Genomic DNA, 13,671 nt, shown 5'->3' with positions numbered 1-13,671 from the left:
CGTACATATTAGAATGCGCATTCATCAGAGACTTGGTGGATGATATATGCTTGATATTGAATGCCACAGACTTTAACAATGTTATTCTAATGGCTCTGAGAGTGCTTTTCGATCAAGCAACTCCCACTCGTCCTTGTTCATAAATGCTGACTTACCCTTCAATGGTAAGTGTAACTCCTTCTCGAACAAATAATTTTCAATCTGCATCTTCCAGAAATAGAAATTGTTGCCGTTGAACATTTCGATCTTTGAGTTTTTTTTGTTCGACATCTTGATTTGCTGATCTAGAGATGGAATTAGTTCAAATGGATAGTACGGTTGGATCTGGAGCGGTTGAAAACCTTAGAAATGGTTCAAGTCGTTTGAAAAACGGACCCAAAATGACTTCGAAAAGCTCGGTCAAAGATCAGGTCAAACTTGGTCAACAGTGCTGACGTGGTAGGTGCTGCTGACGTGGTAGGTGGGGCCACTGCTGACGTGGCGCTGACTCATTGCGTCACTCGCTCGCTGATGTGGACGGGCCGGGTATAGATCCGAGTCGGGTGCTGAAGCGGGTTGCCGGGTCGGATCGTGGGTTTCCGGGTCGGATTGAGGATTACCGGTAGCTCACTGGCGCGTGACGAGGTGTACTACTCCGTCTGAACTCCTTTCGAGCTCCGGCTTGCACTGTTGGCTTCGTTTCGGCGAGGTGAATGTGATGGTGGCCTCAAAATTCAATTTCGACCACTGGACAGAGGTCTGATTTTGGTGAAAAGCTCTAGTCTGGCCTTTCTGCTCCAACTAGGTTCTGATACCACTTGTTAGGACCTTGTGAGCAACTAGAAAAATTGGGACACCAGAAGTTTACGTGGTTCGGTCAAGATCGACCTACGTCCACGGAACACTCCACAATTCACTTAAAACTGTTGGAAAGAAATACAATTCTCTCAGCTTCTCTCTTCCTCACACTCTATTCTTCCTCTCTTTTCTTCTCTGTGTTTTCATCTCTCCACAGCTCCTCTATTTATAGGTAGCTTGGAATCAATTACAATGAATTAGATTTGAGAAATTTCATTCATCAAAATAAATGGCCCAATAACATTTCCAGGTTGCATCTCACGCGTCTCCAGCTTAGCTCACGCATCTCCAGCTCCAGCACAACACTTTCCACTGTACTAATTGAAGGAAAAACGACTTTCTATTAAGTACCAACTTCTCCCTCCTTACTTGTTCCTTCCTCTTTTTATCCTACCAAGTTTCAAGTAATTTTTATAGTATGGATAAATTAGACTATGCTAGTTAAACTCAGCATTAATGCACAGATTATAGTATAAGCAATGATTGTGTTTGCAAGGTTTTGTCATTAACAATTTTTGATGTTTCATTGACATTGTTTTGAGTGGGTATGTGGGCTCTCTTTAACTTATTAATCTTACCAGTGGATACCTTTCACAAAGCACAAGAATTCCTAGTTGAGCGCAATTCCACAATTTGATAATATAGGGTTGACTTTATAATCAATGCATATTATGACGTAATTGTCAATATCTCGTACTATGGATGGGATCTGTTATATTATCAGGAATATATTTCTATTTAAAAGATTTAAAAATGTCAAGCAGAGTGAAATGTTAACACTAATATGTAAATAGAAGGATGTTCTATTTAGCATATGTATTTATCAAATATAGAGATATTGAAGAGGTACAGACATTGCATAGGTTTGTGACTCCTTAAACATACATTAAGGAAATTACTCACCCTATGTTTGGGAGAGGCCTTCGATTTGGATTTGTATGGATTTGTATAAAATGTAATACAAAATTGTATTGAATTTTGTCCAAATCCACATAAATCCAAATCCAAGGCCCAAAAGCCATGCTCCCAAATGAACTGTCAGTGTATTTGTTTTTGAAACAGTAATTGTGATTCAATAATATTTACTAAAATAGTTGTTTGATACAAAAAGAAGACAACTAAAAGAAAAGGAAATGTTTGTTTTCTTCGATTTTTGTTTTTTTCTTTTCTTTCGATTTGGGAGGATATATTATTCTTACAGTTTTCTTTCCTTTTTCTTTTAGTATTCTCTCTCTTCCTCTCTCTATAATTTCTTTGTTGTAAAAAAGAAGAAGAAAACACACAAACATGATTGTCTCTAATTCAGGGAAAAAATAACAAATATTAGTGATCCCAAAGGGAGATAGGCATTACACATTGTGGTTCGGTTCACGCCACCTTCAAACATTCATAAAAAGTTGTATACGGTATCTACTAAAATGTTTATTTTGTTTAAACCAAAAAGAAAAATAACTAAATGTCTAAAAGCAGGAATGTCACTAAAGTTGGAAAGCAATAACAAATAAAGAGTAATATGTGTATAAGCTATGCATAATTTTACATATGAAGCATCATACAAATTTATTTCTTCGCGCAGGCACGCATGCACTCACGTTGTACTTTGTACAATTTGTGACTATGAAAAAGTATAATAATTAAGTAACATTCTTACTTAGTTTGTGGCAATATTAACAATAAATGTATATACTCTCTCTCTCTCTCTAATAATTTCATTGTTGTCAAAAATTTTAAAATAAAAATCCAGGACTGTCTCTAATTCAGGGAAAAAATAACAAATAATTCCCAAAGGGAGATAGACATTACACATTGCGGTTCGGTTCACGATACCCTCAAACATACATAAAAATTTGTGTGCAGTATCTACTAAAATATGTATTTTGTTTAAACCAACAAGAAAAATAACTAAATGTCTAAAAGTAGGAATGTCGCTAAAGTCAGAAAGCAATAACAAATAAAGAGTAGTATGTGTGTATAAGTAATGCATAATTTTACATATGAAGCATCATGTACAGTTGTTTCTACACACGTGCACATGCACACACATACTTTGTACAATTTGTCACTACTAAAAATGTATAATAATAAGTGTTAACATTCTTACTTAGTTCGCGGCAATATCAACAGTGGATGCATATACTCTTTATCTCTCTCTCTCTCTCTCTCTCTCTAACAGTTTCTTTGTTGTCAAAAATTAAAAAAATTAGAAAACAGGATTGTCTCTAATTCAGGGAAAAAATAACAAATAATAGTGATCCCAAAAGATAGACCTAACACTTTGCGGATTGGTTCATGACAACTTCAAACATGCATAAAAAGTTGCATACAGTATCCACTAAAATGTTTATTTTGTTTAAACCAAAAAGAAAATGACTAAATGTCTAAAAGCAGGAATGTCCCTAAAGTCAGAGAGCATTAACAAATAAAGAGTATTATGTGTGTGTACGTAGTGCATAATTTTACATATGAAGCTTCATGTACAGTTGTTTCCATGCGTGTGCACTCATGTGCACAAGTTGTGCTTTGTACAGTTTGTGACTACTAAAAAAGTATAATAATGAAGTGTTAACATTCTCAGTCCACGACAATAAAAAAAAAAAAGGGCAGTCTGGTGCACAAAGCTTCTACGTATGCGGGGGCCGGGGAAGGGGCGGATCACAATAAATGCATATACACATATTAAGACAGACTACATATTTGATAAATATGTTATTTGGAAAAAGTTATCACAAGTATAGAGGGTATTGTCACTTCTTATACTTGGGGTTTGGATTAGAGTTGTTTTTCTTGCATTGCTTTGGTGTTCTGGAAATTTTAATTTTTTTTCTTTGAGAAGGGTGTTTGCCTAGATGACATGTGCAGTGAGATTGAATTGCATTGCTTCATTAGCACTGCCTTTTTGGATATTTTCCTTTTGCACCTTTTCTTTTTTGTTTCTTTGGACACTTTCTTTCTCAGTGTTTTATTTCATTCAATTACATTTTCCTAAAAAAATTGTTCTTTTTATCAGTGGACATGCGTGAATTAAAAAAAATGAATATCGTTGGACAAGTGTACACTTGAGATATGAGAGTAGATTAAACATAACATTAATTTTAATCAATATTTAAAGTTACCTAATGTTTATATTTAACTATACCATTAAATACAAACACAATTAACCTTGATTAACAAATAGTTAACTAGGCTTGGTAGTTGTTTATGATATTACTTAAATGAAAAGGTTAAGGGTGCCAATATTTAAAAGGGCATTGCTATTTTAATATTTGAAGTGTATTATGGTAGATTGACCTTTGCCAAACTTGCAGCTCCAGAATTTGGTTTTGTGTCATTCCTCTGAGCAATATTGGGCACTTTGCTGCTTTTATATTTTATTAAATTATTATTATTATTTTGATATTAGTTGAATTAAATTCCCTCCCATATCAAAACTTTTACCCCAGCCAAATGAGAAGGGGACATAGATTGAATTTTAAGTATTCACCCCTTATGTTGGTACGTAATTGCTGCTCCACTAAAAAATGGCTATTGAATAGAATAATAGTGCATATTTTGAAGTTGTTTTAATTCAAACTATAGCTATTAATAGTAATGATTTTGTTTTCCTGCTTATATTAGTGTATCAGATCTCTTGGATTATATAACCCCCCACTCAGACATCAAAGTGAGAGATGCCCAAAAGAAGCAAGCACGTGCAAAGGTCAAATTAAACAGATATCATTGGTTTTATCACCTTGCTCATCCCTCTTTTGTGCATTGATGAATGTCTTGACTTAATACAGGTTAAAGGGAAACCAAGCCAAAGCTGGGAAACTGATGACTATGAACATCAGAAGGATGAAAATTTATCACCAAGTCATCCTGCTACAGAGAGTTCGAGTGATAAAGAAAACAAATCAGATGATCAGTTTGCAGTATCCATGGATGGGAAAACTGATTCAAGTATCGTGGATCAACCACTATTGAACAAAAACAATGATATTCCACAGTATGATACCTCCGATGAAGGTTGGCAAGAAGCTGTTCCTAAAAGTCGCTCACCTGCAGCTCGCAAATCTTCTGGTTCTAGTAGGCCTAGCCTAGCAAAATTGAACACTAACTTTATGAACGTATCCCAGTCATCAAGATATCGAGGAAAACCCTCCAATTTTGCATCCCCAAGAACAACAAATGAGACTGCTGCTTCTACTGGATCTCCTCTTCCTGTTCAAAAGAAATTTGTCAAGAGTGCAAGCTTCAGTCCAAAGGTTAAAAATCCTGCCACTTTTGCTGCTGGGGCAGAAAAAGTTGCCAACCCAAAGTCTGCCCCACCTAGCCCAGCTTCAACTGATCAAGCTGCCAAGGCTACTCCTGCGGCTAGTTCCATCAGTGTTCAGGTAGCTGGAAAACTTTTTTCCTATAAAGAAGTTGCACTAGCCCCGCCTGGGACAATTGTCAAGGCAGTGGCTGAACAATTACCAAAGGGAAATATTCCAATTGAACAAAATCTGCAAGTGAGCAAGGAGATGGTTGTGACGGAGGCAACCCAGGGTGAGGCAACAGCAGTAAAGGATGTGGAAGTGGAAAAGGTTCAGAAAGTTGTGGAAGAGAAGCAGATTCCAGTTTCTGAGAATGAAATGAGAAGCAATGTCAATGGAGAATATGAAACAAAAGTGGAGGATTCTGCGGTTACTCAGACTTCAGAGGAAGTAAAGCAAGATAGTATGAATGTTGCCAATAAAGACCAATATGTAGATGCTGGAAAGATTTCAATTGTTGAAAGCACAGAAATTGAAACTGGAAGTGTTGTTGTATCGGGATTTGAGAGTTCTGAAGTGTTGGAAACAGAATTGTTAGTTGAATGCTCTGCAGATTCCCCTGACTTGGATCATCTATCTGTTTTAAATGAAGATGCAAATATTTTGCTGGAAAAACATTCCTCTGTTTCCACAGAAAAAGTGGCAAATGGAGAAGAAGATTCACGTGATCTATGTGCTGATAATGGAAGTATGAAGCCTTTGTCAACTGAAGTTGAAAGGCAAGATGAAACTGGAACTGGGAAAGAGGCTAAGAAACTTTCTGCCGCTGCACCCCCATTCAATCCATCTACAATACCAGTTTTTGGCTCAGTTCCTATTCCTGGATTTAAAGATCATGGAGGAATTTTACCCCCACCAGCGAATATTCCACCGATGCTTACACTGAGTTCTGTCCGTAGATCACCTCATCAGTCAGCAACTGCAAGGGTTCCATATGGTCCGAGGCTGTCCGGCAGTTATAACAGATCTGGAAGTCGTGTTCCACATAACAAGCCCAGCTTTCACTCTGGTGAACATGCTAGTGACGGGGGTCACTTCAGCCCTCCTAGAATAATGAACCCGCATGCAGCTGAGTTTGTACCTGGTCAACCATGGGCTTCGAATGGCTATCCAGTATCTCCAAATGGCTATTTGGCTTCCCCGAATGGCATTCCTATGCCACCAAATGTTTTCTCCACATCCCCAAATGGCACTCAAGTGTCACCCAATGATCATCCATCATCCCTGGATACTATTTCATTGACGCAAAATGGGTTTCCAGCATGTCCAGTCAGTTCAGTGGATTGTCCTACACTTTTATTAAATGAGGTTGGTGATGAAAACAAAACAGCAAAGGCTGAAGAGAATCCTGAGGAGTTTTCAACTGAACCGGCAGGTGAAAACCAGCCAATTGGGCAAAACACAGACAAATGCCAATCCATAGACAATGAAAAAATTATTTGTGAAGAGAATCCTGAGGAGTTTTCAACCAAACCGGCAGGTGAAAACCAGCCAATTGGGAAAAACACAGACAAATGCCAATCCATAGACAATGAAAAAAGTATTTGTGAAGAGAATCCTGAGGAGTTTTCAACCAAACTGGCAGGTGAAAACCAGCCAATTGGGCAAAGCACAGATGAATGTCAATCCATAGACAATGAAAATATTATTTGTGGAGTTGAAGAAAGGGCTGAGGATGCAAAAACAATTCCTGAAACTGAAGAAAAGCCTGAGGATGGTGTTGCAGCATCTGAGGCTGGAGATGTTGTGGGAGAAGAAAATCATGAGAAAATAATAGTTGGGGACAAACCAACAAAGTGTGAGCAGCCAACCAAGTGTTGGGGAGATTACAGTGATAGTGAAGCTGAGATTGTTGAGGTTGCAAGCTGAATGGGGATAATGAATTAAGAAGTCATCTGTTCAACTTGACAGTTGTAAAGTCACAAGTGAGATGACTGTGGCAATAACTGATGCTTACAAATAGAAGGAAAATGATTGGATGAAAGCATTGGAAAATTTCGCGGTGGAATCAACAGTGGATCACAGATTTCTGATACAGTTTTGATTTTTGTTGCAGCAAGAGAACTGTTAATGTAGATTCTTTGTTAATAGGCTGGCATGTGGAAGAGATTTGCCATGACAGTGGAAGGATCTGCTGAGTAGGTTCATCGGCCATTTGAATCTTTCTACTTTAATTTTGGTTACCTGGCAAATGATGAGTGCGTGGAAGTCTTTTGTTTTATATTATTTTATTATATTTTTTGGCAGACAATGCATGAAGGTTGTGTCTAAAGCTCTGCTACAGGCAAGTTCCAATTTCTTTCTTGTAGCCAAAAATAATAATGCAATAGCCTGATTATATCTGTTTCATTTTTTGATCCTCTGATAGCTATCAGTAGATATAGTCTTACATTTAATAAACATGATTATTCTGCAGCAAATGCCCAGCCACAATGAAAAACATGTTCAAGCCCCTCTTTGTCTCTCATATGCACCTACCAAGTTCTGCAGATTTTGTACCAGGTGGCTGGTTTGCTTTCTCTTAAGTTGGTTTTCCAAATTAAATCCTGCAGTATAGCCTTGTTGTTCAATTTGAGCTACCAAATGGGGCTTAGCCATATCATTGAATGGAGTTTTGCCAAATTAACCAGTCTCTTTGGTTCCTGCCTTTCCATTATGTTTATTGCCGGGCTTCCAGCTTTAGATCTTATGAATATAATCCTGGGTGGAATAATTTGGTCAAATATGCATCTTTTTAGAGACTGTTACCAATCCGAGATAATCGGATCGAAGAAAGTGGGTTAAGAATTGTGGGTAGAGTTTGCAATTCTTGAAGCAGCTGAAAATAAACCCGAGGAACATTTTACCTTTTGAAAAATATTATAACAACAATAACAAAATCAAGCCTTAGTCTCACTAGGTGGGATCGGTTATATGAATCATTTTCCGTCAATTTAAGCGATCATAGATTATTTCTTTTGATAGATTTAAGGATATTAAATCCTTACTCACTATCTCCTCCCAAGTTATTTTAGGTCTATCCCTATCCCTTTTATTGCCTCCCCATAATAACTAAGCCACTCTTCTTCACATGTGCACTTTGTGGCTTACGTTGTAAGTGTTCATACCATTTAAGTCATCCTTCGTTATCTTATCTTTTATTGGAGTTACACATAACTTACTACGAATATGTTCATTTTTTAATTTATCTTTCAATGTTATGGTCAAAATTTGTGGTCGATGACCCTACAAATGTAAGCACATCTTGAGTGTTCGCTTAAGTCATGTCAATATGAATCCATGTGCCATGATCGAAACCAATAGAAGTAGTTGGATCCGCATTTTTTAAAAGGGGTTCTTAAGATGGGAAGAGATTTTAAAAGTGGCTCTTAAGATGGGAAGAGACCTTGCATTGTACGCAGGTAATATATGTTGTAAAGAGGGGCTAAAAAGGAGAACTAAACAATTTTCAAGGTCAAGTATGCATGGTGGTAGGCTAAGGGTTTCTGTTTGTCTAATTTTGAGTGTCAAGCAGTGTGGAGTAATTGAAGAAATAGATATAATAATGGATAGAAATGAGATTGTTATGTTTGCTCCGATTAGAGGTGTAGGGAAAAATGTGCTATTGTACAAGGATATCCTATGAAATAAGAGGTTGGACTTATAGCAATCATAAAATTAAAGAAAAAGGGACAAATAAAGAAGGTGAATAAGGTCGTATTCAAGTAGGTAAGAGGACAATAAAGAGAAATAGATCAAAGGTAGATGATAATAAGAAAGAAAGAGAGAGGGCTTGATTGGCAATGGGTTGATTTTATTAGTAGTAGGCTAGTAGAAATGTTGAAGGTCGACGCAAAATCCTCATATAGGCTACTTATACTAATTACATGTCAAACCTAAATCAGTTCTACGATTACAAATAACCCAAACCATAAGCTTATAATGTTCCTAAACAGTAATTCCAATAACAAATACAGTAAATAGTAGTCATAATCATAAATATAAATTTGGGATGTCTCCAAACATTAAAGGTCGTAATTATTACCGTTGACAAACCCTTATGTAATGTATTTTGGATGTGGACAATCATTAGCTATACCCTATGCTTGTTTAAGTGATCTCGGTCACCAATTGATTGGGCAATTTTCATGTCACTAGGTATGATCAATGCATGTCAACTTCCCATGTATCATGTGACTAATTATTTGGCCTCCACATTACATCTTTAAGGACTGCACAAAGATTACACAAACAATGCCTCACCTTAGTTAACTATTTTTAGGACAATTATCTCTTGTAAAAGGGGGCAACCGTCACTCCTCGAGTGTGTTTGAATCTAAGTGTTAGACCTTGGTCACTTGGTCTCAAGATCTCATCATACTTTGGCCATTGATGGTTGGCCACCATCATAGTAACTTAGTCGGCTGAAGATGCAATTCAACCATTTCAATTGAGCGGCAATGCGTGCCATTATTCAGCCTAGAAGAAAATTTTATTTTATTTTTCTTAGGTAGAATGATTTATACAAATTTAACATGATCGAGCACTATGATAATAGTAATTTGGTCGATGGATGGGTTTTAAATAGTCTGGTTAAATGGAGGTGAATGCCATTAATTCCTCTTTGGGCCTTGAAGAATATTCAAATTTTTTTTCTCAAGATGAATGATTTATAAAAATATTTATAATGATTGATGACCATGATAATAATAGCTTGGTTGGTCGATTGATTCGGCTAGTCTACCTGAATGACAGGCGACAACACATGCCAGTAATGAAAAAAAAAAATAGTCAATTTTTTATTTTTATTTTTTATAGGCCAAATGATGTCTTGATTGATTAGATTCCTTGGAGCACATTTGATAGACCACAAATTAAATATATAATTTGATCATTCTATACCAATCTTGAGCTAAGCCCAAGAGTGATTTTCACATAACCCAATGCTTTCATCGTTGAATGTGCCCTCATTCACATGAGGTTTTTCTATGACTATCTAAGCCTTGATATAAGAATTTAAACCTATATCATTGGTCAATTTAAAATCCTTATGATCTTATAGATAATTTTTCATCTCAAAATCATTGAAACCTTCTTCACTAGTCGGATTTGAATCCTCAACTGATGAAGAGTTTTTGGATTCTTCATACTTGGCTGAGTTAAAATCCTTCTCCACCTTAGTTTATCCAACCACTAAAGAGTCCTTATAATTTTCATCAATGGTGGGCTCAAGTTCTTCATCCTATTCTATATAATCGGCTAGTAGAAAATTCTTGTACTCCTCTTGACCAATTTTTTCTAAAAGATTTTGATGCCTTTTTTTTTTTTTGTTACCGAGTCTAGATGAAATCATTATAAGTGATAATTTGGCCAAAAGGAGAATGTCGAATGATTTAGACTTTCCTCCCAATATTTACTTGACAAAGAGTAGGTTTGCTAAACCCATATAGGTCACAATAGTTATAAGAAAAGGTTCGACCACATCTGTAAAAGGACTATGATGAGCTATGGTAGGAGTTTCTATTTTGTTCTTGAGTCATTGGATATGACTTTTCATTGTCAAAGTATTGTGTGAATGGCCGAATCGTTTGACTTTGAGTTCTGTATATTATATATAGAGTTTACAAGAATGCTATACATGGAAAGTAAATAAGTTCTAGCATGATTTTAGCTATATATATATAAACTATAATCTGTCAAGCCCTATACATGTAAACTAAATATATGCTAACTATACAAAATAATGAATGGAGAAATAAGGAAATAAGTGTGGGCTGAAATAAGGAAAGAAATCCTTTTCTGTTTGCTGTTCTATTGACAATCCCCCTCAAATTGATGTGGGTTGATCAACAAGCATCAATTTGATACTTAGGAAGCAATGTCGATGAAGAGTGAGAGCCTTGGTGAAGATATAAGCAATTTGTAATTGAGTGGAAATATGTGGAAGAGTGATAACATGAGCTTCAAATGCTTCATGGATAGAGTGACAATTGACTTCAATATGCTTCCTGCGCTCATGATAGACAATATTGGTCATGATTGGAATAACACTCATATTATCAGCATGTAGAGGTGTAGGATTGGTCTCAAAAAAATCTAACTCAACATGCAAACCTTGAAGCCAAATAATTTCAAAACAAGCAAGAGACATCGTCCGGTATTCAGATTCCGTCAATGACTTAGAAACTCTGTCTCGCTTCTTACTCTTCCAAGAGATCAATGCCTCACCTAAAAACACACACCAACTAGTAATAGAGCGACGTGTATACCACAACCAGCCCAATCAGCATAAGCAGTAAGGTGAGTAGAATTGTATGCAAGGAAGAATAAACTAGGGGCAGAAGTGCCCTGAACATAGCATATGATCCTACGACTAGTAGCCAAATGAAGATGAGGAGAAGTATGGAGAAACTGACTTGCTGTACAACAAAAGAAATTTCCGATTTAGTAATGGTGAGATAGACAAGACTACCTACCAACTTCCAATATAAACTGAGATTTGCAAGTAAGTCACCCTCCTCTTTGCGAAGCTTGACATTTAATTCCATTGGAGTATCAATAGAAGTACCCTTCTCAAGGCCAGTTGTAGCCACCAAGTCACTAGCATTCTTGAGCTTAGCAAGTAAAGCAGAATCAGAACCAATAATCACAGTATCATCAACATAAACCAAAAGAACAACAATGCCCATGCCTGATTTCCAAAGAAACAATGAAGTGTCATACTCACTCTACTTTAATGAAAATTGTAATAAAGTGGTTGCGGAATTTATCAAATCAGGCCCTCGGAGCTTGTTTGAGACCATAAAGAGAGCGATGAAGCTTACAAACATGTGAAGTCGGAGAGGGAAACAAGCCCGAGGGTGGCTTTATATAAATACACTCTTTAAGATCCCCATAAAGAAAAGCATTCCTGACATCTATTTGATGTAGTGGCCAATTACTTGAAGCAGCAATAGTCAGAATCGTACGAACAGTAGTTGTGATTTTTGGTGTAATCCGAAGAGAGAGAGAGAGGGGGGTGGGGTAGTGAATTGGAAACTTTAAAAATTTAGCTAACTATCCAATCGATTCACATTCTTTATAAAAAAATAAATTTAAAGCATATGCAACAATCACAACAATATAACTAAAATTTAAAACATATACAATATTCTTAACACAGTATAAACATAAACATACACAAGTAAAAATTTAAAGAGTGCAGGGAAAGAGAAGAAAACACGATGATTTTTATGAGGTTCGGCTATCCCCGCCTACGTTCTCGCCTTAAGACAACCCACTTGGGGATTTCGCTATTCCACTCCTTAAACAAGGCGTAGCCACCTTATACACACTCCTTCACTTAGGCGAAGCCTCTGTTACACCACTCCTTTTAGGCGGAGCAACCTCTCTAAGAGATACCCCACGCTTGGCATGGTTCTATACCTGAACCACAAATACAATGAGAATAAGAATTTTTGCGTACAAAGAAATGCTTCTCAAAAGTTAAGTTGTACAATGAAAATCTAATACACTCACAAGATAAGATTGAAGCTCAATAGACTTTGTGTGTTCCTCTTGAGAAGGTTTTTGCAATAAAAGAGAGTAAATGATCTTTGAGTGAAATATGTATAATGAATGCTTCAAAAATTCAAACCTAATAAAAGATTTCTCAAAAAATATTTTTCAAGATAAGAGTAGGAGAAGCTAGGGTTTCGCTTTCAAAAAGATTTTTGAAAAATAAATATAAATGATCTTGGATGTGAAAATAAATGCACAATAAATGCTTCTTTAAAGACTTAAGAACAATAAATGATTTTGCAAAATGAAGAGAGTAGATGAGAGTGAGTGCTCTTTGATTTGAGAAAATGAGAGTAAGAAATGACCAAATATGTAAGAGTATGAAAATATGTGCAAAGATGATTTCAAATGCTTTGGGCTTGGTATTTATAGGAAAATACCCCAAAAGACCGTTTTATAACCGTTTGGATATTATAAAAATAATTTATTTTGAAAACTAGCCGTTTTCCGGCCATCTCTATGCCTTTCCCGAGAGGTTGCAAACACCCTTCAGTATTTCGAGCACAACTTTTTCTAAAAACCTTCAAATTGGACGTTTTTGGTATCAACAGAAAGCTAAGAGAAAATCCCACAACTTTCATGTTGAACACCTTTTAAAATAAGAAGTGATTGATTAAGAAAATCGCCCATAATTGAGGCAACATAAATATGAAGGGATTTTTCTGCTGCGGACACATTTCAGTATTTTGGACATTGCTTTTTCTAGAAATGTCCAAATAAAATGTTATTGGTATCAAAAGAAAGCTAAGAGGAAATCTCACAACTTTTATGTTGAAAAAATTTTTAAAATGAGAACGGATTGATCAAGAAAAGTGCTCATCAATGTGACGGAAGAAGCATGAAGGAGCTTTTGAAAAACTTGTTTTGGAGTTTTTCATTTCAAAAATGATTTTTACACTTGAAATAATTTTTACACATTTGTAAAATGATTTTTCCTGAAATATAGAGAGCCTAAGGTCAGTCTAAGGTCATATGAGAGCTTCAAGTCAAATCAGATGAT

At 36.2% G+C, this 13,671-nt stretch overlaps 1 protein-coding gene across 2 annotated transcripts in view; it reads left to right on the top strand.

The window, feature by feature from the left end:
- The window catches only part of LOC131157927 (protein REDUCED CHLOROPLAST COVERAGE 2), a 30,689-nt gene extending 22,935 nt beyond the window's left edge, over positions 1 to 7,754 (top strand). The window contains exons 22-24 of one of the 2 annotated variants that reach the window (XR_009137351.1): positions 4,453 to 4,534; positions 4,617 to 7,416; positions 7,549 to 7,754. Coding sequence is in view for 1 of the 2 variants with exons in the window: in XM_058112395.1 (XP_057968378.1) it covers positions 4,453 to 4,534; positions 4,617 to 7,001 (2,467 nt within the window). In the remaining variant the exon portion in view is untranslated. Of the gene's footprint in view, positions 1 to 4,452; positions 4,535 to 4,616; positions 7,482 to 7,548 lie in introns of those variants that run through there. The other variant, XM_058112395.1, reaches the window with a different exon arrangement.
- Positions 7,755 to 13,671: the final 5,917 nt, after the last annotated feature.

The sequence above is a fragment of the Malania oleifera genome, chromosome 6, assembly GCF_029873635.1.
Source record: "Malania oleifera isolate guangnan ecotype guangnan chromosome 6, ASM2987363v1, whole genome shotgun sequence".
Classification (NCBI taxonomy): Eukaryota; Viridiplantae; Streptophyta; class Magnoliopsida; order Santalales; family Ximeniaceae; genus Malania; species Malania oleifera.
The sequence above is the reverse complement of the archived record's forward strand: the minus strand, read 5'-3'. Positions and strand labels throughout refer to the sequence as shown.